This window comes from Eucyclogobius newberryi, unplaced genomic scaffold (genome assembly GCF_026437365.1).
Source record: "Eucyclogobius newberryi isolate DKJ021-1_F unplaced genomic scaffold, fEucNew1.0.hap1 SCAF_15, whole genome shotgun sequence".
Classification (NCBI taxonomy): domain Eukaryota; kingdom Metazoa; phylum Chordata; class Actinopteri; order Gobiiformes; family Gobiidae; genus Eucyclogobius; species Eucyclogobius newberryi.
Genome location: NW_027315779.1, coordinates 37,250,451 through 37,277,366, shown reverse-complemented (window position 1 = coordinate 37,277,366; position 26,916 = coordinate 37,250,451). Strand labels below are relative to the sequence as shown.

The 26,916-nt window shown below is 51.1% G+C and overlaps 1 protein-coding gene across 1 annotated transcript; it reads left to right on the top strand.

Moving 5' to 3' along the window:
* Nucleotides 1–5,875: 5,875 nt before the first annotated feature.
* LOC140361278 (14-3-3 protein epsilon-like) lies at nucleotides 5,876–26,689 on the top strand. Its single transcript, XM_072447037.1, has 6 exons — nucleotides 5,876–6,078; nucleotides 15,640–15,839; nucleotides 16,308–16,414; nucleotides 20,593–20,799; nucleotides 21,286–21,422; nucleotides 25,941–26,689. The coding sequence occupies exons 1-6, from the start codon at nucleotides 6,015–6,017 to the stop codon at nucleotides 25,988–25,990; spliced, it is 765 nt and encodes a 254-aa protein (XP_072303138.1). The 5' UTR covers nucleotides 5,876–6,014; the 3' UTR covers nucleotides 25,991–26,689.
* The last annotated feature ends 227 nt before the right edge of the window (nucleotides 26,690–26,916 follow it).

The window sequence follows — 26,916 nt, the reverse complement described above, 5'->3', positions numbered from 1 at the left end:
GACGGTCTGAGCGACGGTCTGGGCGACGGTCAGAGCGACGGTCTGGGCGACGGTCTGGGCGACGGTCTGAGCGACGGTCAGAGCGACGGTCTGAGCGACGGTCTGGACGACGGTCAGAGCGACGGTCTGGGCGACGGTCTGAGCGACGGTCTGGACGACGGTCAGAGCGACGGTCTGGACGACGGTCAGAGCGACGGTCTGAGCGACGGTCTGGGCGACGGTCAGAGCGACGGTCTGAGCGACGGTCTGGACGACGGTCAGAGCGACGGTCTGAGCGACGGTCTGGACGACGGTCAGAGCGACGGTCTGGACGACGGTCAGAGCGACGGTCTGGGCGACGGTCAGAGCGACGGTCTGGGCGACGGTCTGGGCGACGGTCTGGGCGACGGTCAGAGCGACGGTCAGAGCGACGGTCTGGACGACGGTCAGAGCGACTGTCTGGGCGACGGTCTGAGCGACGGTCTGGGCGACGGTCAGAGCGACGGTCTGAGCGACGGTCTGGACGACGGTCAGAGCGACGGTCTGGACGACGGTCTGGACGACGGTCAGAGCGACGGTCTGGACGACGGTCAGAGCGACGGTCTGAGCGACGGTCAGAGCGACGGTCTGGACGACGGTCAGAGCGACGGTCTGGGCGACGGTCAGAGCGACGGTCTGGACGACGGTCAGAGCGACGGTCTGGACGACGGTCAGAGCGACGGTCAGAGCGACGGTCTGGACGACGGTCTGGACGACGGTCAGAGCGACGGTCAGAGCGACGGTCTGGGCGACGGTCAGAGCGACGGTCTGAGCGACGGTCAGAGCGACGGTCTGGGCGACGGTCAGAGCGACGGTCTGGACGACGGTCTGGACGACGGTCAGAGCGACGGTCTGAGCGACGGTCAGAGCTCTCATCGGTCAGTGTGGTCCAGCCTTTGACCCTTGGCTCTCAGCTCTATGTAACGTGCCTGAACCACACAGTTTGTGCCTCTGGTCGCTCTTCACTGCTCCAAACGTAAGATTTGAATAACGGTTATTAAACATTTCAATGTCTACGAAGTGTCAACTCAGTCCATGTTTGAACATAAAGAGTGAGTGACAGGTCCAATATGGATGTTTGTAACATACATATATTTGACATTTGGCACTGGTGTTTTGGAAGCGTCCAGTGTTTGTGTTTGTCCTCAGAGCTGCTGCTTTGTAAAGTGAATCCATCTTGTTAGGCTCCTGTTGTGGAGGTCGATTGTGATTGGGCCAGAACCACCAGTGGTGCTGAGACTTGACCAATCACAGGGCGGCATTGTGGTTGGGCAGATGCTGATGTGCCCAACCACAATCAAACATGACGGTGCCAATTAATCCACCTACTTTAGCATAAATATGGACAAAATGGGAGGGATTCGTGGAGGGAATGATCTCTGCTTAGATCAGCTGAAAGGGTTAATGTCCTGATGGCGTTTAGCATCTAATGTGTACATGAGTGTTAAACATATCATATATATATATATATATATATATTTAATCCCATACACATTTTATTATTTTTACAAAGGTGAAACCATCATTTGTGAACTTGACCATAACTTGACCATAACTTGGACTTGGACATAACTTGTTCTGGACGGCTAGTTGTTTTAATGATGTATATAGTAAGAATTGATAATATCCCAGATAATAAAAAGCTTACAAAAAGAAAAAAGAAAACAAATTTGCAGCTGACTTTGGACCAATTATAAATGACAATTCCCGACCGATTTACCTTTTGAGAACAAAATGAATGTATTAAAATGTGCTTGGAATGAATTGAAAGTGTTGGGAGCTCGTGCCCGCTCCACACAGTACAGTAATGCAGTACAGTAATGCAGTACTGTACTGCAGTACAGTACTGCATTACTGTACTGCAGTACAGTACTGCAGTACAGTACTGCAGTACAGTACAGTAATGCAGTACAGTACTGCAGTACAGTACAGTAATGCAGTACAGTACTGCAGTACAGTAGTACTGTACTGCAGTACTGATGCAGGCTCCTGAGGGAAATAAACTCACTACATGAACCAAATCCTTCTCTTTTGTACTTACACGACACACTTTTAACTGTAAATATACCTTTTGTACCTGAGACTGTTTCGTTTTATACCTTGACCCAGCGTTTTGGCAAAGACTGTTCCAAAGCTGTATTTATGGTCCACTTTCCAAAAAAAGAATGTGACTGGATATTTTTGGTTAGACAATGTGCTTAAAGGTTCTTAAAGGGGTTACTTTATGCTTTATTTATTCTGTATTTTTGAATCCAAAATTGAAGGAATGTTGTATGTAAAGGCAAACGAATACTTTACATGACATTACAGAAGGTAATTTCACTCTTTTAACAGCTTAATCCATTCATCTTAAAACACTATTTAATTGGTAAATTGCTTTTAATTGATTTTCGGTTCCTATAGTATACATGTGTCCAGTGAAATGCAAGGGAAATTACATTTTTATATGTCATATTTTCACTTCCCAGTTCGGACTACTTTTTTTCCTCTTCACTTTCAAGGGGGAGAATGTGAACAAAGACACTTTCTCTTGTCTATATGTTGGCAATTTAAAATGGTTGTAATGTAATGTGTGTGTGTGTTTTGAGAATGATTCCAAAAGAGTCTCATTTGTCTCCTACATGTGTTTTTATCCTGTCCCAACCAAAATACAGCTTTTATGAACAAGCTGATGTCACGTAAGTCCTTTTTGTTGGGCAAATGTGTGTAATAAACTAGCCAATAAAATGTCCACCTAAAACACACTGTCTGGTTTTGTCTTTGTTATCACTGTTATCACTGTTACTGGCCCATGTGGGAGTTAAAGGAACTTAATATGCTATATCAACTTTTATGAGATTCCTGCATGTTTGAGTATTACTGTATTGTCCTGCAACTGAGGCTCCAGTGCGCAGAAACTTCCTGTTTTCACCTACCTCCTGTACTTCGGAAGAAAGTTCTAAAATGTCACTATGAAGTCACAGGGTATGTTCGTGTTTAGATGCATCTCGTCTGATCGCAAGAGTCCAACCGTCTATTGAGAGCGTAGGAAATCAAACGCTCCTCATGTGCAGGGTTAAACCGACACCCATCGGATTTGCGCAGGTCTTGCTTATCCCAAACGTGCCAACTATATGACTTTGAAAAGACGGGGCTTATTGCTTCTACAATTTTGATCAAAGATTCCAAGTGGAGGAGTTCAAGTATCTCGGGGTCTTGTTCACGAGTGAGTGAAGGATGGAGCGTGAGATTGACAGTTGGATCGGTGCAGCGGCTGCATCGACTGTTGTGGTGAAGAAGGAGCTGAGTCCAAAGACAAAGCTCTGGATTTACCGCTCACTCTAGGTTCTGACCTCACCTATGGTCATGAGCTTTGGGTAGTGACCGCAAGAACAAGATCGCAGATACAAGCGGTCGAAATGAGTTTCCTCCTCAGGGTGGCTGGGCGCTCCCTTAGAGATGAGGTGAGGAGCTCGGCCACACGGGGGGAACTCAGAGTAGAGCTGCTGCTCAAGCAACTGTTCTGAAGGTGGCCTGGGAACACCTAGGATCCCCCCGGAGGAGTTGGAGGAAGTGTCTGGGGAGGGGGAAGTCCTTGCTTAGACTGCTGCCCGGCTCCGGATAAGCAGAAGAATGGATGTATGGAATTTTGAACTGGAAGTCAATGGAACTATTTCTATTACTGAGCTCAATATTGTGGTTTATCATGATCTACTTATGTTATAATTAAAAACATTGTAGCCTATCATGGAGTGTGGTCATGTCACAGGTCCCGTCTCAGACAGGACTGTGAGACAGGACTGTCCCGTCTCAGACAGGACTGTGAGACAGGACTGTCCCGTCTCAGACAGGACTGTCCCGTCTCAGACAGGATTGTGAGACAGGACTGTCCCGTCTGAGACAGGATTGTGAGACAGGACTGTCCCGTCTGAGACAGGACTGTCCCGTCTCAGACAGGACTGTCCCGTCTCAGACAGGATTGTGAGACAGGACTGTCCCGTCTGAGACAGGATTGTGAGACAGGACTGTCCCGTCTGAGACAGGACTGTCCCGTCTCAGACAGGATTGTGAGACAGGACTGTCCCGTCTGAGACAGGACTGTCCCGTCTCAGACAGGATTGTGAGACAGGACTGTCCCGTCTGAGACAGGATTGTGAGACAGGACTGTCCCGTCTCAGACAGGACTGTCCCGTCTCAGACAGGACTGTCCCGTCTGAGACAGGATTGTCCCGTCTCAGACAGGACTGTCCCGTCTCAGACAGGATTGTCCCGTCTCAGACAGGATTGTGAGACAGGACTGTCCCGTCTCAGACAGGACTGTCCCGTCTCAGACAGGATTGTGAGACAGGACTGTCCCGTCTGAGACAGGACTGTCCCGTCTGAGACAGGATTGTGAGACAGGACTGTCCCGTCTCAGACAGGACTGTCCCGTCTGAGACAGGATTGTCCCGTCTCAGACAGGACTGTGAGACAGGACTGTCCCGTCTCAGACAGGATTGTGAGACAGGACTGTCCCGTCTGAGACAGGACTGTCCCGTCTCAGACAGGATTGTGAGACAGGACTGTCCCGTCTGAGACAGGACTGTCCCGTCTCAGACAGGACTGTCCCGTCTCAGACAGGATTGTGAGACAGGACTGTCCCGTCTGAGACAGGATTGTGAGACAGGACTGTCCCGTCTCAGACAGGACTGTCCCGTCTCAGACAGGACTGTCCCGTCTCAGACAGGACTGTCCCGTCTCAGACAGGATTGTCCCGTCTCAGACAGGATTGTGAGACAGGACTGTCCCGTCTCAGACAGGACTGTCCCGTCTCAGACAGGATTGTGAGACAGGACTGTCCCGTCTGAGACAGGACTGTCCCGTCTGAGACAGGATTGTGAGACAGGACTGTCCCGTCTCAGACAGGACTGTCCCGTCTGAGACAGGATTGTCCCGTCTCAGACAGGACTGTGAGACAGGACTGTCCCGTCTCAGACAGGATTGTGAGACAGGACTGTCCCGTCTGAGACAGGACTGTCCCGTCTGAGACAGGATTGTGAGACAGGACTGTCCCGTCTCAGACAGGACTGTCCCGTCTCAGACAGGACTGTCCCGTCTCAGACAGGATTGTCCCGTCTCAGACAGGATTGTGAGACAGGACTGTCCCGTCTCAGACAGGACTGTCCCGTCTCAGACAGGATTGTGAGACAGGACTGTCCCGTCTGAGACAGGACTGTCCCGTCTGAGACAGGATTGTGAGACAGGACTGTCCCGTCTCAGACAGGACTGTCCCGTCTGAGACAGGATTGTCCCGTCTCAGACAGGACTGTGAGACAGGACTGTCCCGTCTCAGACAGGATTGTGAGACAGGACTGTCCCGTCTGAGACAGGACTGTCCCGTCTGAGACAGGATTGTGAGACAGGACTGTCCCGTCTCAGACAGGACTGTCCCGTCTCAGACAGGACTGTCCCGTCTGAGACAGGATTGTCCCGTCTCAGACAGGACTGTCCCGTCTCAGACAGGATTGTGAGACAGGACTGTCCCGTCTCAGACAGGACTGTCCCGTCTCAGACAGGATTGTGAGACAGGACTGTCCCGTCTGAGACAGGACTGTCCCGTCTCAGACAGGATTGTCCCGTCTCAGACAGGATTGTGAGACAGGACTGTCCCGTCTCAGACAGGACTGTCCCGTCTCAGAGCAGGCGAGATACGTACTATACATTATATTATTATTGTTCAGATTATATTTCGTGCTTTGGCTGCTCCTCTAATGTCCCATTGGCGCTACACCCATGTCCCAGTCACACCCACATGACACCCATGGGGCGGGGGAGAGAATCATGGGCGCGAGGGCGTGGGCGCGAGGCGGCCCTGCTGCGCATGCGCCGTTGGACCAGCCGCCATCTTTGTGCTAGCGCTACCGGTAGAAGGTTTGGCTTCTAGCGGAGCGACGCTGCTGCTCATCCCGCACCAGAACCAGGACTCACCGAGCGGACTCTCCCACTCCTCTACGAGCCTCAGCCCGACCCGCAGCGCCATGGAAGACAAGGAGCAGCTGGTGTACAAGGCGAAGCTGGCCGAGCAGGCGGAGCGATATGACGGTAAGACTTTGAGCAGAACAGTGCCGTGTCCCGTGTGTCCGTGTCTCAGTGCGGGCTGGGGCGCACGGCACTCTGCCCCGGCTCTGCCCCGGCTCTGCCCCGGCTCTGCCCCGGCTCTGCCCCGGCTCTGCCCCGGCTCATCGTGACGGGAGTCGGGCTTCCTTTGTTCCCGGTGCCAGTTTTAGCGGGACTCCGGGACGGGCCTGTTGTACTGGACACGTTCACAGCCCGTTAGTTAGCCATTAGCTTAGCCATGAGCGCTAATGCTAACATGCTAGCGCGTTTAGCTGCCACACGCGTCACGTTAAAGTCCATTCAAACCTCCAGCAGCAGCTCCTCCATGTGCCCGCGCGGAGCAGCTACACCGGGACAAAGTGGACCGCCACGGAGAATATGAGCTGTATGTTGAGAAGGTTGGTTTACATTCTCTGAGTGCGTCTGTGTTCTCCGGAGAAGCAGTGCAGCCGGGGAGTCGAACGCTTTACCCTCTGGTCTCAGGGCACAGGAGCTTCTGCGGTTCAGTTCCGACGACGCCTGGCGACTACTGACCGTGACATCATGAGATAATGGGCTGACATTCCTCCTGCTCCGCTCTCACGGAGGGTCAGCATGAGACTGCCCGGACCCGGACTGTCCCGGGTCACTCCTGGGTGACTGACCCAGGTCCCAGGACTGACCCGGGACTGATGGACACTGGAGGTGTGGACCCGGGACTGATGGACACTGGAGGTGTGGACCCGGGACTGATGGACACTGGAGGTGTGGACCCGGGACTGATGGACACTGGAGGTGTGGACCCGGGACTGATGGACACTGGAGGTGTGGACCCGGGACTGATGGACACTGGAGGTGTGGACCCGGGACTGATGGACACTGGAGGTGTGGACCCGGGACTGATGGACACTGGAGGTGTGGACCCGGGACTGATGGACACTGGAGGTGTGGACCCGGGACTGATGGACACTGGAGGTGTGGACCCGGGACTGATGGACACTGGAGGTGTGGACCCGGGACTGATGGACACTGGAGGTGTGGACCCGGGACTGATGGACACTGGAGGTGTGGACCCGGGACTGATGGACACTGGAGGTGTGGACCCGGGACTGATGGACACTGGAGGTGTGGACCCGGGACTGATGGACACTGGAGGTGTAGACCCGGGACTGATGGACACTGGAGGTGTGGACCCGGGACTGATGGACACTTCTGGCTCTTATGCCGCCCACATTTAGGTGTGAGGACTCAAAGAAAGCTTTCAATCAATTTGTCCTTAACATGGGTAAGAACATGTACAATCATTGTCAGCATTTGTGGTCAAACTTAAATGACTTATTTCAAAAAGGCACAAGAAACGTGTACATTAGTCGTAGAGCTGGGTTTCGATTGAAATTTCAATAATCGATTCGATTCCGATTTTTACGTTTCAAAAGCGATTTTTTTTCTCTCTCCGATTCGCTCCGATTTCGATCTGATTTCGATTTGATCCGGGGGTTAATGTTATTAAAAATGAAAAATGTATTTGAAGCGTTCCCTTCACTTCATGACTGTGTAGAGAAGCAACATATTAAAACTAGTATTATATCAGTATTAAACAGAGTATTGTAGTTACTGATGAAAAGGTCAAGGGTCAATCTACCTTCAAGAAAGGTCATCCAGGAGTCCTGAATTATCTTTCTTGAAGGTAGATTGAAGTTCACTGAGGGAAATGTAGAAAATAATTTTAATTTAAAAAAAATGGATCTTTGGACGTACGAATCGATAATCGGTCATTAATATGCAAATCGATTAAAAATCAATCAATTTTTTCGACCCAGCTCTAATTAGTTGGATCAACGATAATAAGATATTTGACTCATTTTGCGTTTTTGAATTGAAAGAATCAAAATGAAGGTTTTGTGATGAATGTATTTTTCCTGTTGTGTTAAGCACTTTGAATTGCCTTGTGTACAAACTGCTCTACAAATAAACTTGCCTTAACGACTAGTCAATTAAATGAGAGACTGATTCTTTTTTGTTGACACATTTAGTCTGCATGTTGCAGCCCGAGTGACGTTGCTATTATGTTTGCAACATGAAGTGATTTTTTTGTTGCAGTTCACCTTCTGTCCGAGCTTGTTATGAAAGGAAGGGCATCAGGCTTATAAATCTGCCCAATCTCTGTCTCGGGTCTGGGTGTGGGACACTCGGGTCTTGGTGTGGGACACTCGGGTCTGGGTGTGGGACACTCGGGTCTGGGTGTGGGACACTCGGGTCTGGGTGTGGGACACTCGGGTCTGGGACACTCTGGTCTGGGACGCTCTGGTCTGGGTCTGGGACGCTCGGGTGTGGGACGCTCGGGTGTGGGACGCTCGGGTGTGGGACGCTCGGGTCTGGGACACTCTGGTCTGGGACACTCTGGTCTGGGACACTCTGGTCTGGGACACTCTGGTCTGGGACACTCAAAAGACTTGGACTGCAAAGGAGCTTCTGCTAAAAGTTCTAGTTAATAGTTCGATTAAACTCATGATTCACTCCGATAGATTCAACTTACTCACTCCATATTTTCTTTAAATCTTTTTGCTGCTTGTCCTATAGAAATCCCTTTGATCTAATTCATATATATTTTTCGTCTACTGCGACACCATTGACCAGTTATCGACTGAAATCAAAGCATCACGACTCTACAAACGATACAACAAATCAGACTGTGTAGTGGACTAGAGACGTGCCCTGTCCTGTGTAGTGGACTAGAGACGTGCCCTGTCCTGTGTAGTGGACTAGAGACGTGCCCTGTCCTGTGTAGTGGACTAGAGACGTGCCCTGTCCTGTGTAGTGGACTAGAGACGTGCCCTGTCCTGTGTAGTGGACTAGAGACGTGCCCTGTCCTGTGTAGTGGACTAGAGACGTGCCCTGTCCTGTGTAGTGGACTAGAGACGTGCCCTGTCCTGTGTAGTGGACTAGAGACGTGCCCTGTCCTGTGTAGTGGACTAGAGACGTGCCCTGTCCTGTGTAGTGGACTAGAGACGTGCCCTGTCCTGTGTAGTGGACTAGAGACGTGCCCTGTCCTGTGTAGTGGACTAGAGACGTGCCCTGTCCTGTGTAGTGGACTAGAGACGTGCCCTGTCCTGTGTAGTGGACTAGAGACGTGCCCTGTCCTGTGTAGTGGACTAGAGACGTGCCCTGTCCTGTGTAGTGGACTAGAGACGTGCCCTGTCCTGTGTAGTGGACTAGAGACGTGCCCTGTCCTGTGTAGTGGACTAGAGACGTGCCCTGTCCTGTGTAGTGGACTAGAGACGTGCCCTGTCCTGTGTAGTGGACTAGAGACGTGCCCTGTCCTGTGTAGTGGACTAGAGACGTGCCCTGTCCTGTGTAGTGGACTAGAGACGTGCCCTGTCCTGTGTAGTGGACTAGAGACGTGCCCTGTCCTGTGTAGTGGACTAGAGACGTGCCCTGTCCTGTGTAGTGGACTAGAGACGTGCCCTGTCCTGTGTAGTGGACTAGAGACGTGCCCTGTCCTGTGTAGTGGACTAGAGACGTGCCCTGTCCTGTGTAGTGGACTAGAGACGTGCCCTGTCCTGTGTAGTGGACTAGAGACGTGCCCTGTCCTGTGTAGTGGACTAGAGACGTGCCCTGTCCTGTGTAGTGGACTAGAGACGTGCCCTGTCCTGTGTAGTGGACTAGAGACGTGCCCTGTCCTGTGTAGTGGACTAGAGACGTGCCCTGTCCTGTGTAGTGGACTAGAGACGTGCCCTGTCCTGTGTAGTGGACTAGAGACGTGCCCTGTCCTGTGTAGTGGACTAGAGACGTGCCCTGTCCTGTGTAGTGGACTAGAGACGTGCCCTGTCCTGTGTAGTGGACTAGAGACGTGCCCTGTCCTGTGTAGTGGACTAGAGACGTGCCCTGTCCTGTGTAGTGGACTAGAGACGTGCCCTGTCCTGTGTAGTGGACTAGAGACGTGCCCTGTCCTGTGTAGTGGACTAGAGACGTGCCCTGTCCTGTGTAGTGGACTAGAGACGTGCCCTGTCCTGTGTAGTGGACTAGAGACGTGCCCTGTCCTGTGTAGTGGACTAGGTGCGATAAGGGCTCATTCTACAAAGAAGTTCTACAAAGGCAACAATACAAATTGTGGATTGGAAACAAAAATAGCTTTTATAACAAAGACTATATATATAGATATATAGATATATAGATATAGATATAATTTAAAGCAGGACTCGTGTCATGAGCTGGAATATGATATTTATGGTTCTGTATTTGTTCTGTACATTACAGTATGTTTAATCCAATCAGATAAAATATATACAAATACACCTTATTTTAAAAGATTTACTTCTAGAAATGATCAGACCTCCCTTAACTGTCGTGGTCCCAACTCCCCTGTGTGGTTTAGGGTCTAAATGACTCAGCTGTGTGGTTTAGGGTCTAAATGACTCCCCTGTGTGGTTTAGGGTCTAAATGACTCCCCTGTGTGGTTTAGGGTCTAAATGACTCCCCTGTGTGGTTTAGGGTCTAAATGACTCCCCTGTGTGGTTTAGGGTCTAAATGACTCCCCTGTGTGGTTTAGGGTCTAAATGACTCGGCTGTGTGGTTTAGGGTCTAAATGACTCCCCTGTGTGGTTTAGGGTCTAAATGACTCGGCTGTGTGGTTTAGGGTCTAAATGACTCCCCTGTGTGGTTTAGGGTCTAAACAACTCGGCTGTGTGGTTTAGGGTCTAAACGACTCGGCTGTGTGGTTTAGGGTCTAAATGACTCGGCTGTGTGGTTTAGGGTCTAAATGACTCGGCTGTGTGGTTTAGGGTCTAAATGACTCCCCTGTGTGGTTTAGGGTCTAAATGACTCCCCTGTGTGGTTTAGGGTCTAAACGACTCGGCTGTGTGGTTTAGGGTCTAAACGACTCGGCTGTGTGGTTTAGGGTCTAAATGACTCGGCTGTGTGGTTTAGGGTCTAAATGACTCGGCTGTGTGGTTTAGGGTCTAAATGACTCGGCTGTGTGGTTTAGGGTCTAAATGACTCGGCTGTGTGGTTTAGGGTCTAAACGACTCGGCTGTGTGGTTTAGGGTCTAAACGACTCGGCTGTGTGGTTTAGGGTCTAAACGACTCGGCTGTGTGGTTTAGGGTCTAAATGACTCGGCTGTGTGGTTTAGGGTCTAAACGACTCGGCTGTGTGGTTTAGGGTCTAAATGACTCGGCTGTGTGGTTTAGGGTCTAAATGACTCGGCTGTGTGGTTTAGGGTCTAAATGACTCGGCTGTGTGGTTTAGGGTCTAAATGACTCGGCTGTGTGGTTTAGGGTCTAAATGACTCGGCTGTGTGGTTTAGGGTCTAAATGACTCGGCTGTGTGGTTTAGGGTCTAAATGACTCGGCTGTGTGGTTTAGGGTCTAAATGACTCGGCTGTGTGGTTTAGGGTCTAAACGACTCGGCTGTGTGGTTTAGGGTCTAAACCAGAGCACTGTAAAATGTGGATCCAGTTCCACGTCTAAATCTAATGATTTTCCTGCTGCACGTGTCGTAATGTAACGTGTAAATGAGTCTTCTGAACAAGGTGAGGCTTACGGGCCCCGGGCCCAGCTGCAGCAGCAGCACGGGCCCCGGGCCCAGCTGCAGCAGCAGCACGGGCCCCGGGCCCAGGCCCCGGGCCCCGGGCCCCGGGCCCAGCTGCAGCAGCACCACGGGCCCCGGGCCCAGCTGCAGCAGCACCACGGGCCCCGGGCCCAGCTGCAGCAGCACCACGGGCCCCGGGCCCCGGGCCCAGCTGCAGCAGCAGCACGGGCCCCGGGCCCCGGGCCCAGCTGCAGCAGCAGCACGGGCCCCGGGCCCAGCTGCAGCAGCAGCACGGGCCCCGGGCCCAGCTGCAGCAGCAGCACGGGCCCCGGGCCCAGCTGCAGCAGCAGCACGGGCCCCGGGCCCAGCTGCAGCAGCAGCACGGGCCCAGCTGCACCACGGGCCTGTGCATGGAGCTGCGCAGCAGGACCCACGCCAAGTCTCCTGCCTGCGCCAAGAGACCGCCTCATTTCATCCCGGATCCCGGCCGTCGGCCCCGATTAGTGTCCACAATCCTGGCACTTTCACTTTTCACATTCCATCTCAATTTCAAAGGACACGGAGCACGTTTTGAACCCTCTTCTGGCGTTCTCCCTCCTCTTCTGGCGTTCTCCCTCCTCTTCTGGCGTTCTCCCTCCTCTTCTGGCGTTCTCCCTCCTCTTCTGGCGTTCTCCCTCCTCTTCTGGCGTTCTCCCTCCTCTTCTGGCGTTCTCCCTCCTCTCCTGGCGTTCTCCCTCCTCTCCTGGCGTTCTCCCTCCTCTCCTGGCGTTCTCCCTCCTCTCCTGGCGTTCTCCCTCCTCTTCTGGCGTTCTCCCTCCTCTTCTGGCGTTCTCCCTCCTCTTCTGGCGTTCTCCCTCCTCTTCTGGCGTTCTCCCTCCTCTTCTGGCGTTCTCCCTCCTCTTCTGGCGTTTTCCCTCTTCTGGCGTTCTCCCTCCTCTCCTGGCGTTCTCCCTCCTCTCCTGGCCTTCTCCCTCCTCTCCTGGCGTTCTCCCTCCTCTCCTGGCGTTCTCCCTCCTCTTCTGGCGTTCTCCCTCCTCTTCTGGCGTTCTCCCTCCTCTTCTGGCGTTCTCCCTCCTCTTCTGGCGTTCTCCCTCCTCTTCTGGCGTTCTCCCTCCTCTTCTGGCGTTCTCCCTCCTCTCCTGGCGTTCTCCCTCCTCTCCTGGCGTTCTCCCTCCTCTTCTGGCGTTCTCCCTCCTCTTCTGGCGTTCTCCCTCCTCTCCTGGCGTTCTCCCTCCTCTCCTGGCGTTCTCCCTCCTCTTCTGGCGTTCTCCCTCCTCTCCTGGCGTTCTCCCTCCTCTCCTGGCGTTCTCCCTCCTCTCCTGGCGTTCTCCCTCCTCTTCTGGCGTTCTCCCTCCTCTTCTGGCGTTCTCCCTCCTCTTCTGGCGTTCTCCCTCCTCTTCTGGCGTTCTCCCTCCTCTTCTGGCGTTCTCCCTCCTCTTCTGGCGTTCTCCCTCCTCTCCTGGCGTTCTCCCTCCTCTTCTGGCGTTCTCCCTCCTCTTCTGGCGTTCTCCCTCCTCTTCTGGCGTTCTCCCTCCTCTCCTGGCGTTCTCCCTCCTCTCCTGGCGTTCTCCCTCCTCTTCTGGCGTTCTCCCTCCTCTTCTGGCGTTCTCCCTCCTCTCCTGGCGTTCTCCCTCCTCTTCTGGCGTTCTCCCTCCTCTTCTGGCGTTCTCCCTCCTCTTCTGGCGTTCTCCCTCCTCTTCTGGCGTTCTCCCTCCTCTTCTGGCGTTCTCCCTCCTCTTCTGGCGTTCTCCCTCCTCTTCTGGCGTTCTCCCTCCTCTTCTGGCGTTCTCCCTCCTCTTCTGGCGTTCTCCCTCCTCTTCTGGCGTTCTCCCTCCTCTTCTGGCGTTCTCCCTCCTCTTCTGGCGTTCTCCCTCCTCTCCTGGCGTTCTCCCTCCTCTCCTGGCGTTCTCCCTCCTCTCCTGGCGTTCTCCCTCCTCTCCTGGCGTTCTCCCTCCTCTCCTGGCGTTCTCCCTCCTCTTCTGGCGTTCTCCCTCCTCTTCTGGCGTTCTCCCTCCTCTTCTGGCGTTCTCCCTCCTCTTCTGGCGTTCTCCCTCCTCTTCTGGCGTTCTCCCTCCTCTTCTGGCGTTCTCCCTCCTCTTCTGGCGTTCTCCCTCCTCTTCTGGCGTTCTCCCTCCTCTTCTGGCGTTCTCCCTCCTCTTCTGGCGTTCTCCCTCCTCTTCTGGCGTTCTCCCTCCTCTTCTGGCGTTCTCCCTCCTCTCCTGGCGTTCTCCCTCCTCTCCTGGCGTTCTCCCTCCTCTCCTGGCGTTCTCCCTCCTCTTCTGGCGTTCTCCCTCCTCTTCTGGCGTTCTCCCTCCTCTTCTGGCGTTCTCCCTCCTCTTCTGGCGTTCTCCCTCCTCTTCTGGCGTTCTCCCTCCTCTTCTGGCGTTCTCCCTCCTCTCCTGGCGTTCTCCCTCCTCTTCTGGAGTTCTCCCTCCTCTCCTGGAGTTCTCCCTCCTCTCCTGGCGTTCTCCCTCCTCTCCTGGCGTTCTCCCTCCTCTTCTGGCGTTCTCCCTCCTCTCCTGGCGTTCTCCCTCCTCTCCTGGAGTTCTCCCTCCTCTCCTGGCGTTCTCCCTCCTCTTCTGGCGTTCTCCCTCCTCTTCTGGCGTTCTCCCTCCTCTCCTGGCGTTCTCCCTCCTCTCCTGGCGTTCTCCCTCCTCTCCTGGCGTTCTCCCTCCTCTTCTGGCGTTCTCCCTCCTCTTCTGGCGTTCTCCCTCCTCTTCTGGCGTTCTCCCTCCTCTCCTGGCGTTCTCCCTCCTCTCCTGGCGTTCTCCCTCCTCTTCTGGCGTTCTCCCTCCTCTTCTGGCGTTCTCCCTCCTCTCCTGGCGTTCTCCCTCCTCTTCTGGCGTTCTCCCTCCTCTTCTGGCGTTCTCCCTCCTCTTCTGGCGTTCTCCCTCCTCTTCTGGCGTTCTCCCTCCTCTTCTGGCGTTCTCCCTCCTCTCCTGGCGTTCTCCCTCCTCTCCTGGCGTTCTCCCTCCTCTCCTGGCGTTCTCCCTCCTCTCCTGGCGTTCTCCCTCCTCTCCTGGCGTTCTCCCTCCTCTCCTGGCGTTCTCCCTCCTCTTCTGGCGTTCTCCCTCCTTCTGGCGTTCTCCCTCCTCTTCTGGCGTTCTCCCTCCTCTTCTGGCGTTCTCCCTCCTCTTCTGGCGTTCTCCCTCCTCTTCTGGCGTTCTCCCTCCTCTTCTGGCGTTCTCCCTCCTCTTCTGGCGTTCTCCCTCCTCTTCTGGCGTTCTCCCTCCTCTCCTGGAGTTCTCCCTCCTCTCCTGGCGTTCTCCCTCCTCTTCTGGCGTTCTCCCTCCTCTTCTGGCGTTCTCCCTCCTCTCCTGGCGTTCTCCCTCCTCTCCTGGCGTTCTCCCTCCTCTTCTGGCGTTCTCCCTCCTCTCCTGGCGTTCTCCCTCCTCTCCTGGCGTTCTCCCTCCTCTTCTGGCGTTCTCCCTCCTCTTCTGGCGTTCTCCCTCCTCTCCTGGCGTTCTCCCTCCTCTCCTGGCGTTCTCCCTCCTCTTCTGGCGTTCTCCCTCCTCTCCTGGCGTTCTCCCTCCTCTTCTGGCGTTCTCCCTCCTCTTCTGGCGTTCTCCCTCCTCTTCTGGCGTTCTCCCTCCTCTTCTGGCGTTCTCCCTCCTCTTCTGGCGTTCTCCCTCCTCTTCTGGCGTTCTCCCTCCTCTCCTGGCGTTCTCCCTCCTCTCCTGGCGTTCTCCCTCCTCAGACCTGCAGTCGTATCTAGCATCACGGTCTGAGCAAAACAACCAAACACTTGATATTTATAAGTTTAGTGCTCTGAGATCACCTGTGCTATTGTCAAGTGCATAAATCCTCACCAAACTCGTCAGGACCAGGTGGGCTTGTTCCAGGAGATGGAGCTTTGCACTGAAACACCAAACGCCCTCATGAATTCATATGAAACCCTTTATTTGAAGTTGTACAGCACCAGATGCCAAAGGAAAGGTGCTTTACAGGACGACATCAGTCATGACACTTGTTCTTGAAACTTTAGTCCCTAAACTGCTGAGCTTCCAGTGATGTCGGTCAAATGATCTTGTGTCTTTCAGAGATGGTGGAGTCGATGAAGAATGTGGCCTTCAAGCAGGAGGAACTGTCTGTGGAAGAGAGGAACCTGCTGTCTGTGGCCTACAAGAACGTGATCGGAGCGCGGAGAGCCTCGTGGAGGATACTCAGCAGCCTGGAGCAGAAGGAGCAGAGCAAGGGCGGCGAGGACAAGCTCAACATGATCCGCGAGTACAGGAAAACGGTACGAGGGAAATGCTTCACGGGAGAATCGTGTCGCCATTAGCTTAATCCAGATCTACATCAAAGTTGTACAGACGTACTCCAGAATGAGCAGTCTTTGTGCTAAATCATGTCCCATAAATAAAATGAAGATCCATTGTGGGTGACGGTGTAACCATTCAGAAATGTAAGGACACTTTGGACCATTATAATTATAGATTTGAATCAAAGTCACTTTAAAATAACTCTCTGCTTCAGGTTTTGCTTTAAATGTCCACTTTGAGTCCTGAACATATTTTGTAGCAGGGAAATTGCCAGATATTCAGTTCTGTCCTCGTTCACACATGTTGCCGCTCTGGCAGAATGCAGGTAAATTCCCCGATAACACTGCATGTGTGACCAGGGCTTCAGAAATCACATGATGTTCCGCTTCACTTTTAGAATTGGACCGTTTAAAGAGTCTTATCTGTGTCCTGGTGTGTCCCTGCAGGTGGAGCAGGAGCTGAAGGACATCTGTGAGGACATTCTGAACGTCCTGGAGGAGCACCTCATTCCCATCTCACTCACTGGAGAGTCCAAAGTCTTCTACTACAAAATGTATGTCCCTGTCACTTCATCATGACCACAGCACAAAGTGTATGTCCCTGTCACTTCATCATGACCACAGCACAAAGTGTATGTCCCTGTCACTTCATCATGACCACAGCACAAAGTGTATGTCCCTGTCACTTCATCATGACCACAGCACAAAATGTATGTCCGTCACTTCATCATGACCACAGCACAAAATGTATGTCCCTGTCACTTCATCATGACCACAGCACAAAGTGTATGTCCCTGTCACTTCATCATGACCACAGCACAAAATGTATGTCCCTGTCACTTCATCATGACCACAGCACAAAATGAATGTCCCTGTCACTTCATCATGACCACAGCACAAAGTGTATGTCCCTGTCACTTCATCATGACCACAGCACAAAATGTATGTCCCTGTCACTTCATCATGACCACAGCACAAAATGTATGTCCCTGTCACTTCATCATGACCACAGCACAAAGTGTATGTCCCTGTCACTTCATCATGACAACAGCACAAAGTTTATGTCCCTGTCACTTCATCATGACCACAGCACAAAGTGTATGTCCCTGTCACTTCATCATGACAACAGCACAAAGTTTATGTCACTTCATCATGACCACAGCACAAAGTGTATGTCCCTGTCACTTCATGACCACAGCACAAAGTGTATGTCACTGTCACTTCATCATGACCACAGCACAAAATGTATGTCCCTGTCACTTCATCATGACCACAGCACAAACTGTCACTTCATCATGACCACAGCACAAACTGTCACTTCATCATGACCACAGCACAAACTGTCACTTCATCATGACCACAGCACAAACTGTATGTCACTGTCACTTCATCATGACCACAGCACAAACTGTCACTTCATCATGACCACAGCACAAAATGTATGTCCCTGTCACTTCGTCATGACCACAGCACAAAATGTCACTTCATCATGACCACAGCATAAAATGTATGTCCCTGTCACTTCGTCATGACCACAGCACAAAATGTATGTCCCTGTCACTTCGTCATGACCACAGCACAAAATGTATGTCCCTGTCACTTCGTCATGACCACTGCACAAAATGTATGTCCCTGTCACTTCGTCATGACCACAGCACAAAATGAATGTCCCTGTCACTTCGTCATGACAACAGCACAAAATGTATGTCCCTGTCACTTCGTCATGACCACAGCACAAAATGTATGTCCCTGTCACTTAATCATGACCACAGCACAAAATGTATGTCCCTGTCACTTCATCATGACCACAGCACAAACTGTCACTTCATCATGACCACAGCACAAAATGTATGTCCCTGTCACTTCGTCATGACCACAGCACAAAATGTCACTTCATCATGACCACAGCACAAAATGTATGTCCCTGTCACTTCATCATGACCAACGACCAAAATGTATGTCCCTGTCACTTCGTCATGACCACAGCACAAAATGTATGTCCCTGTCACCTCATCATGACCACAGCACAAAATGTATGTCCCTGTCACTTCATCATTACCACAGCACAAAGTGTATGTCCCTGTCACTTCGTCATGACCACAGCACAAAATGTATGTCCCTGTCACTTCGTCATGACCACAGCACAAAATGTATGTCCCTGTCACTTCGTCATGACCACAGCACAAAGTGTATGTCCCTGTCACTTCATCATGACCACAGCACAAAATGTATGTCCCTGTCACTTCATCATGACCACAGCACAAACTGTCACTTCATCATGACCACAGCACAAAATGTATGTCCCTGTCACTTCATCATGACCACAGCACAAACTGTCACTTCATCATGACCACAGCACAAAATGTATGTCACTGTCACTTCATCATGACCACAGCACAAACTGTCACTTCATCATGACCACAGCACAAAATGTATGTCCCTGTCACTTCATCATGACCACAGCACAAAATGAATGTCCCTGTCACTTCATCATGACCACAGCACAAAATGTATGTCCCTGTCACTTCGTCATGACAGCAGCACAAAATGTATGTCCCTGTCACTTCGTCATGACCACAGCACAAAATGTATGTCCCTGTCACTTCGTCATGACCGCTGCACAAAATGTATGTCCCTGTCACTTCGTCATGACCGCAGCACAAAATGAATGTCCCTGTCACTTCGTCATGACCACAGCACAAAATGAATGTCCCTGTCACTTCGTCATGACCACAGCACAAAATGTATGTCCCTGTCACTTCGTCATGACCACAGCACAAAATGTATGTCCCTGTCACTTCGTCATGACCACAGCACAAACTGTCACTTAATCATGACCACAGCGCAAAATGTATGTCCCTGTCACTTCATAATGACCACAGCACAAACTGTCACTTCATCATGACCACAGCACAAACTGTCACTTCATCATGACCACAGCACAAAATGTATGTCCCTGTCACTTCATCATGACCACAGCACAAACTGTCACTTCATCATGACCACAGCACAAAATGTATGTCCCTGTCACTTCGTCATGACCACAGCACAAAATGTCACTTCATCATGACCACAGCACAAAATGTATGTCCCTGTCACTTCGTCATGACCACAGCACAAAATGTATGTCCCTGTCACTTCGTCATGACCACAGCACAAAATGTATGTCCCTGTCACCTCATCATGACCACAGCACAAAATGTATGTCCCTGTCACTTCATTACCACAGCACAAAGTGTATGTCCCTGTCACTTCGTCATGACCACATCACAAAATGTATGTCCCTGTCACTTCGTCATGACCACAGCACAAAATGTATGTCCCTGTCACTTCGTCATGACCACAGCACAAAATATATGTCCCTGTCACTTCGTCATGACCACAGCACAAAATGTATGTCCCTGTCACTTCGTCATGACCACAGCACAAAATGTATGTCCCTGTCACTTCGTCATGACCACAGCACAAAATGTATGTCCGTCACTTCGTCATGACCACAGCACAAAATGTATGTCCCTGTCACTTCGTCATGACCACAGCACAAAATGAATGTCCCTGTCACTTCATCATGACCACAGCACAAAATGAATGTCCCTGTCACTTCATCATGACCACAGCACAAAATGTATGTCCCTGTCACTTCATCATGACCACAGCACAAAATGAATGTCCCTGTCACTTCATCATGACCACAGCACAAAATGTATGTCCGTCACTTCGTCATGACCACAGCACAAAATGTATGTCCCTGTCACTTCATGACCACCGCACAAAATTTATGTCCCTGTCACTTCATCATGACCGCAGCACAAAATTTATGTCCCTGTCACTTCATCATGACCAAAGCACAAACTGTCACTTCATCATGACCACCGCACAAAATGTATGTCCCTGTCACTTCGTCATGACCACAGCACAAAATGTATGTCCCTGTCACTTCGTCATGACCACAGCACAAAATATATGTCCCTGTCACTTCGTCATGACCACAGCACAAAATGTATGTCCCTGTCACTTCGTCATGACCACAGCACAAAATGTATGTCCCTGTCACTTCGTCATGACCACAGCACAAAATGTATGTCCCTGTCACTTCGTCATGACCACAGCACAAAATGTATGTCCGTCACTTCGTCATGACCACAGCACAAAATGTATGTCCCTGTCACTTCGTCATGACCACAGCACAAAATGAATGTCCCTGTCACTTCATCATGACCACAGCACAAAATGAATGTCCCTGTCACTTCATCATGACCACAGCACAAAATGTATGTCCCTGTCACTTCATCATGACCACAGCACAAAATGAATGTCCCTGTCACTTCATCATGACCACAGCACAAAATGTATGTCCCTGTCACTTCATGACCACCGCACAAAATTTATGTCCCTGTCACTTCATGACCACCGCACAAAATTTATGTCCCTGTCACTTCATCATGACCGCAGCACAAAGTGTATGTCCCTGTCACTTCATCATGACCAAAGCACAAACTGTCACTTCATCATGACCACCGCACAAAATTTATGTCCCTGTCACTTCATCATGACCACCGCACAAAATGTATGTCCCTGTCACTTCGTCATGACCACAGCACAAAATACTTTTTTGTAAAGCATCAATATTTAAAGTCATGTGTTGTATGTAGTAATGACAAAAGCACATGTGTAAAGGGCAATAACGATACACATAATGCAGAATGTGTCATTGAAAGTGTGCGTCCTGCAGGAAGGGCGACTACCACCGGTATCTGGCAGAGTTCACCGTGGGCAACGACCGGAAGGCGGCGGCAGAGAACAGTCTGGTGGCGTACAAAGCCGCCAGCGACATCGCCATGACAGAGTTGCCCTCCACGCACCCCATCCGCCTCGGCCTGGCACTCAACTTCTCAGTCTTCTACTACGAGATCCTCAACTCGCCAGACCGCGCCTGCCGGTGAGAAACACTGCCCCTGTCAGGGGCGGGGCATGTGGACGCATACTAACTTTAACTTGAGCTATGACATGAGTTTACTTCTGAAGGAAAGTGGATGAAGAGAAGTTCGGCCTAAAAAGCAATATCAGAAAGACCAAACTCTTGAACTGGATGAAAATACAAACAAATTGGTGTTAAGTTTATTGCCTAATGAGCCACTACAATAAAGTCAAAAAGCCTCTAAAACAACATTTGAACATGCCCAGCATTGGGCAAAGCGCTGCAGTCGCCGGTGACTTCCATTCAAACAGTAATCGTTCAATGTCTAGAATATCTAGATTTGATGTTTTAGTCACATTGCCCAGTCCTGAGGCAAACGCTTTAACAGGAAAAAGATGCTCCTCACAATACAAAAGATAAAAACATAGAATCATTGTCTATGTATTCAGCACTTCTGAAGTTTTGCTCGACTGCTTCAGGCGAACGATCCTTGTGTTTTCTGTGCAGTTTGGCAAAGCAGGCGTTTGATGAGGCCATTGCAGAGCTGGACTCCCTGAGCGAGGACAGCTACAAGGACTCCACACTCATCATGCAGCTGCTGCGGGACAACCTGACACTATGGACCTCAGACATGCAGGGGGACGGTGAGCACGGGGACAAGGAACTCATCACCTTACAGTGGGGGCCGCAAGGCACCGAGTAGTTCCACTGGGGCTGAGGAGAGGGCTTTAAGGTTCCACTGGGGCTGAGGAGAGGGCTTTAAGGTTCCACTGGGGCAGAGGAGAGGGCTTTAAGGTTCCACTGGGGCTGAGGGGAGGGCTTTAAGGTTCCACTGGGGCTGAGGAGAGGGCTTTAAGGTTCCACTGGGGCTGAGGAGAGGGCTTTAAGGTTCCACTGGGGCAGAGGAGAGGGCTTTAAGGTTCCACTGGGGCAGAGGAGAGGGCTTTAACGTTCCACTGGGGCTGAGGAGAGGGCTTTAAGGTTCCACTGGGGCAGAGGAGAGGGCTTTAAGGTTCCACTGGGGCAGAGGAGAGGGCTTTAAGGTTCCACTGGGGCAGAGGAGAGGGCTTTAACGTTCCACTGGGGCTGAGGAGAGGGCTTTAAGGTTCCACTGGGGCTGAGGAGAGGGCTTTAAGGTTCCACTGGGGCTGAGGAGAGGGCTTTAAGGTTCCACTGGGGCTGAGGAGAGGGCTTTAAGGTTCCACTGGGGCTGAGGAGAGGGCTTTAATGTTCCACTGGGGCAGAGGAGAGGGCTTTAATGTTCCACTGGGGCAGAGGAGAGGGCTTTAAGGTTCCACTGGGGCAGAGGAGAGGGCTTTAAGGTTCCACTGGGGCAGAGGAGAGGGCTTTAAGGTTCCACTGGGGCAGAGGAGAGGGCTTTAACGTTCCACTGGGGCTGAGGAGAGGGCTTTAAGGTTCCACTGGGGCTGAGGAGAGGGCTTTAAGGTTCCACTGGGGCTGAGGAGAGGGCTTTAAGGTTCCACTGGGGCTGAGGAGAGGGCTTTAAGGTTCCACTGGGGCTGAGGAGAGGGCTTTAATGTTCCACTGGGGCAGAGGAGAGGGCTTTAATGTTCCACTGGGGCAGAGGAGAGGGCTTTAAGGTTCCACTGGGGCAGAGGAGAGGGCTTTAAGGTTCCACTGGGGCAGAGGAGAGGGCTTTAAGGTTCCACTGGGGCTGAGGGGAGGGCTTTAAGGTTCCACTGGGGCTGAGGGGAGGGCTTTAAGGTTCCACTGGGGCAGAGGAGAGGGCTTTAAGGTTCCACTGGGGCTGAGGAGAGGGCTTTAACGTTCCACTGGGGCTGAGGAGAGGGCTTTAAGGTTCCACTGGGGCTGAGGAGAGGGCTTTAAGGTTCCACTGGGGCAGAGGAGAGGGCTTTAAGGTTCCACTGGGGCAGAGGAGAGGGCTTTAAGGTTCCACTGGGGCAGAGGAGAGGGCTTTAAGGTTCCACTGGGGCAGAGGAGAGGGCTTTAAGGTTCCACTGGGGCAGAGGAGAGGGCTTTAAGGTTCCACTGGGGCTGAGGGGAGGGCTTTAAGGTTCCACTGGGGCAGAGGAGAGGGCTTTAAGGTTCCACTGGGGCTGAGGAGAGGGCTTTAAGGTTCCACTGGGGCTGAGGAGAGGGCTTTAAGGTTCCACTGGGGCTGAGGAGAGGGCTTTAAGGTTCCACTGGGGCAGAGGAGGGGTGGTCTGGTCTACTTAGCTTAACCTTGTGTGCACAGATTGATCAGTAACAGTCGCCGGGTGGCGACTGTTACTGTTAGTGAGGGCGGCGACTGTTACTGTCAGTGAGGGTAAGGGCGGCGACTGTTACTGTGAGTGAGGGTAAGGGCGGCGACTGTTACTGTGAGTGAGGGTAAGGGCGGCGACTGTTACTGTGAGTGAGGGTAAGAGCGGCGACTGTTACTGTGAGTGAGGGTAAGGGCGGCGACTGTTACTGTGAGTGAGGGTAAGGGCGGCGACTGTTACTGTGAGTGAGGGTAAGGGCGGCGACTGTTACTGTGAGTGAGGGTAAGGGCGGCGACTGTTACTGTGAGTGAGGGTAAGGGCGGCGACTGTTACTGTGAGTGAGGGTAAGGGCGGCGACTGTTACTGTGAGTGAGGGTAAGGGCGGCGACTGTTACTGTGAGTAACATTACCAGTGGATTTTCTGCAGTGGAAAAGCAGGAACAAACTGGTTCAAAGGGTGCTGCTCATGTGTCCTTTGTAGACAGCACTACACGTTTGCTCATGTGTCCTTTGTAGACTGCACTACACGTTTGCTCATGTGTCCTTTGTAGACTGCACTACACGTTTGCTCATGTGTCCTTTGTAGACAGCACTACACGTTTGCTCATGTGTCCTTTGTAGACTGCACTACACGTTTGCTCATGTGTCCTTTGTAGACTGCACTACACGTTTGCTCATGTGTCCTTTGTAGACTGCACTACACGTTTGCTCATGTGTCCTTTGTAGACAGCACTACACGTTTGCTCATGTGTCCTTTGTAGACTGCACTACACGTTTGCTCATGTGTCCTTTGTAGACTGCACTACACGTTTGCTCATGTGTCCTTTGTAGACAGCACTACACGTTTGCTCATGTGTCCTTTGTAGACTGCACTACACGTTTGCTCATGTGTCCTTTGTAGACTGCACTACACGTTTGCTCATGTGTCCTTTGTAGACTGCACTACACGTTTGCTCATGTGTCCTTTGTAGACTGCACTACACGTTTGCTCATGTGTCCTTTGTAGACTGCACTACACGTTTGCTCATGTGTCCTTTGTAGACTGCACTACACGTTTGCTCATGTGTCCTTTGTAGACTGCACTACACGTTTGCTCATGTGTCCTTTGTAGACTGCACTACACGTTTGCTCATGTGTCCTTTGTAGACAGCACTACACGTTTGCTCATGTGTCCTTTGTAGACTGCACCACACGTTTGCTCATGTGTCCTTTGTAGACTGCACTACACGTTTGCTCATGTGTCCTTTGTAGACAGCACTACACGTTTGCTCATGTGTCCTTTGTAGACTGCACTACACGTTTGCTCATGTGTCCTTTGTAGACTGCACTACACGTTTGCTCATGTGTCCTTTGTAGACAGCACTACACGTTTGCTCATGTGTCCTTTGTAGACTGCACTACACGTTTGCTCATGTGTCCTTTGTAGACTGCACTACACGTTTGCTCATGTGTCCTTTGTAGACTGCACTACACGTTTGCTCATGTGTCCTTTGTAGACTGCACTACACGTTTGCTCATGTGTCCTTTGTAGACTGCACTACACGTTTGCTCATGTGTCCTTTGTAGACTGCACTACACGTTTGCTCATGTGTCCTTTGTAGACTGCACTACACGTTTGCTCATGTGTCCTTTGTAGACTGCACTACACGTTTGCTCATGTGTCCTTTGTAGACAGCACTACACGTTTGCTCATGTGTCCTTTGTAGACTGCACTACACGTTTGCTCATGTGTCCTTTGTAGACTGCACTACACGTTTGCTCATGTGTCCTTTGTAGACAGCACTACACGTTTGCTCATGTGTCCTTTGTAGACTGCACTACACGTTTGCTCATGTGTCCTTTGTAGACTGCACTACACGTTTGCTCATGTGTCCTTTGTAGACAGCACTACACGTTTGCTCATGTGTCCTTTGTAGACTGCACTACACGTTTGCTCATGTGTCCTTTGTAGACTGCACTACACGTTTGCTCATGTGTCCTTTGTAGACAGCACTACACGTTTGCTCATGTGTCCTTTGTAGACTGCACTACACGTTTGCTCATGTGTCCTTTGTAGACTGCACTACACGTTTGCTCATGTGTCCTTTGTAGACTGCACTACACGTTTGCTCATGTGTCCTTTGTAGACTGCACTACACGTTTGCTCATGTGTCCTTTGTAGACTGCACTACACGTTTGCTCATGTGTCCTTTGTAGACTGCACTACACGTTTGCTCATGTGTCCTTTGTAGACTGCACTACACGTTTGCTCATGTGTCCTTTGTAGACAGCACTACACGTTTGCTCATGTGTCCTTTGTAGACTGCACCACACGTTTGCTCATGTGTCCTTTGTAGACTGCACCACACGTTTGCTCATGTGTCCTTTGTAGACTGCACTACACGTTTGCTCATGTGTCCTTTGTAGACTGCACTACACGTTTGCTCATGTGTCCTTTGTAGACTGCACTACACGTTTGCTCATGTGTCCTTTGTAGACTGCACTACACGTTTGCTCATGTGTCCTTTGTAGACAGCACTACACGTTTGCTCATGTGTCCTTTGTAGACAGCACTACACGTTTGCTCATGTGTCCTTTGTAGACTGCACCACACGTTTGCTCATGTGTCCTTTGTAGACTGCACCACATGTCTGAAGTGAAAAGCACGTTTCTGGTGGTTGTCGAGGACAAACATCAGGACGATTCAGGATCTGTTTGAATGACTTTAGATTTTTATTGTTGAAGTACATTTTCAAAGTAGGACTCCTGTATTTGTACTTGTACTTTAGTAACAAACTGGAGTACCTGTTCCACCTCTGTAGTCCTCTCACTGTAGGATTTGTTTGGCCCTCATGATGCTGGTGGCGCCCTCACTGGTGAAGTGGTGTTACTGCACTTTAATGAGCAAAGGATGAAATGTGTGAAACTGAGTCTAATTGTGTTTGTGTTGTTTTTCAGAGGAACAGAGTAAAGAACCTCTGCAGGACGCAGAGGAAGAGGCCCAGTGAGACCGACCCCTGACCCCCTGTCTCTCTCTCTCTGTCTGTGCCCCTGGGGCCCCTCTGTGCCCCCACATGCACGTCTCACTCCCCTCAAACGTTGAGCTTCTTTTTTTGTTTTGTTTTTTGTTTTTGGGATGATTCTTTTTTCTTTTTGTTGCCAGACTGTACCCTCCGTATTTTGTTTCTTTTTTAAGATGTTGCTTTACTTTGCGGTCTCATCTTTTGCCAAGCTTGCCTGCATTAAACCTCTGACTTTATTTAAGGACCCGTCTCCGCCCTCACGAGCGACACACACTACTCCCCTGGTCTCTGGAGATCGCAGACGTCTTTTAGGAAGAACCAAGTGCCCTGGTTACTTTGGACCACTCTGATGCTAGATTTGTTTTTCCTTTTTTATATATAAGCGCCGATCGTCAGAATGTCCCCCCGATCGTCGTCTCTGTCCACCGCGGACCAAGCGTCGAGGCTGTAACGCTTTTTGCTAATGGCGGGTAGTTAGCTTTTTTAGCAGACAAATGCGTGTGTGTCCGGGACGTCCCGCTCAGTGATTGTAAAGAAACGCAGCGGTGGCATTACAGTTTGGAGTATGAATACTGTCACCTCGGATCTGATTTGTACTACTGGAAACTCAACAGAGCCACCGTCCCACCTGTATTCTTACTGACAGCATGGAATCTACATTAAAGTTCAAATTCCAAAAACCAACATGCTTCTTTGTCTTATCTACACTTTCTGGGCAGATGTGTAAAAAGTGTTCAAAACGGTCAGTTTGTGTTGTCCAGGGAATGAAAATCCTGTTGAACTGTTTAGTATTGTGTCCACTAGATGGCAGCATTGCACCTTTAAAGAGTCTGAGCTGGAGACACGCCCCCTCAATTATTCACCTTTAAATCTGGCTTTAGACAAACACAAATGACTGAGATTTAATTCAG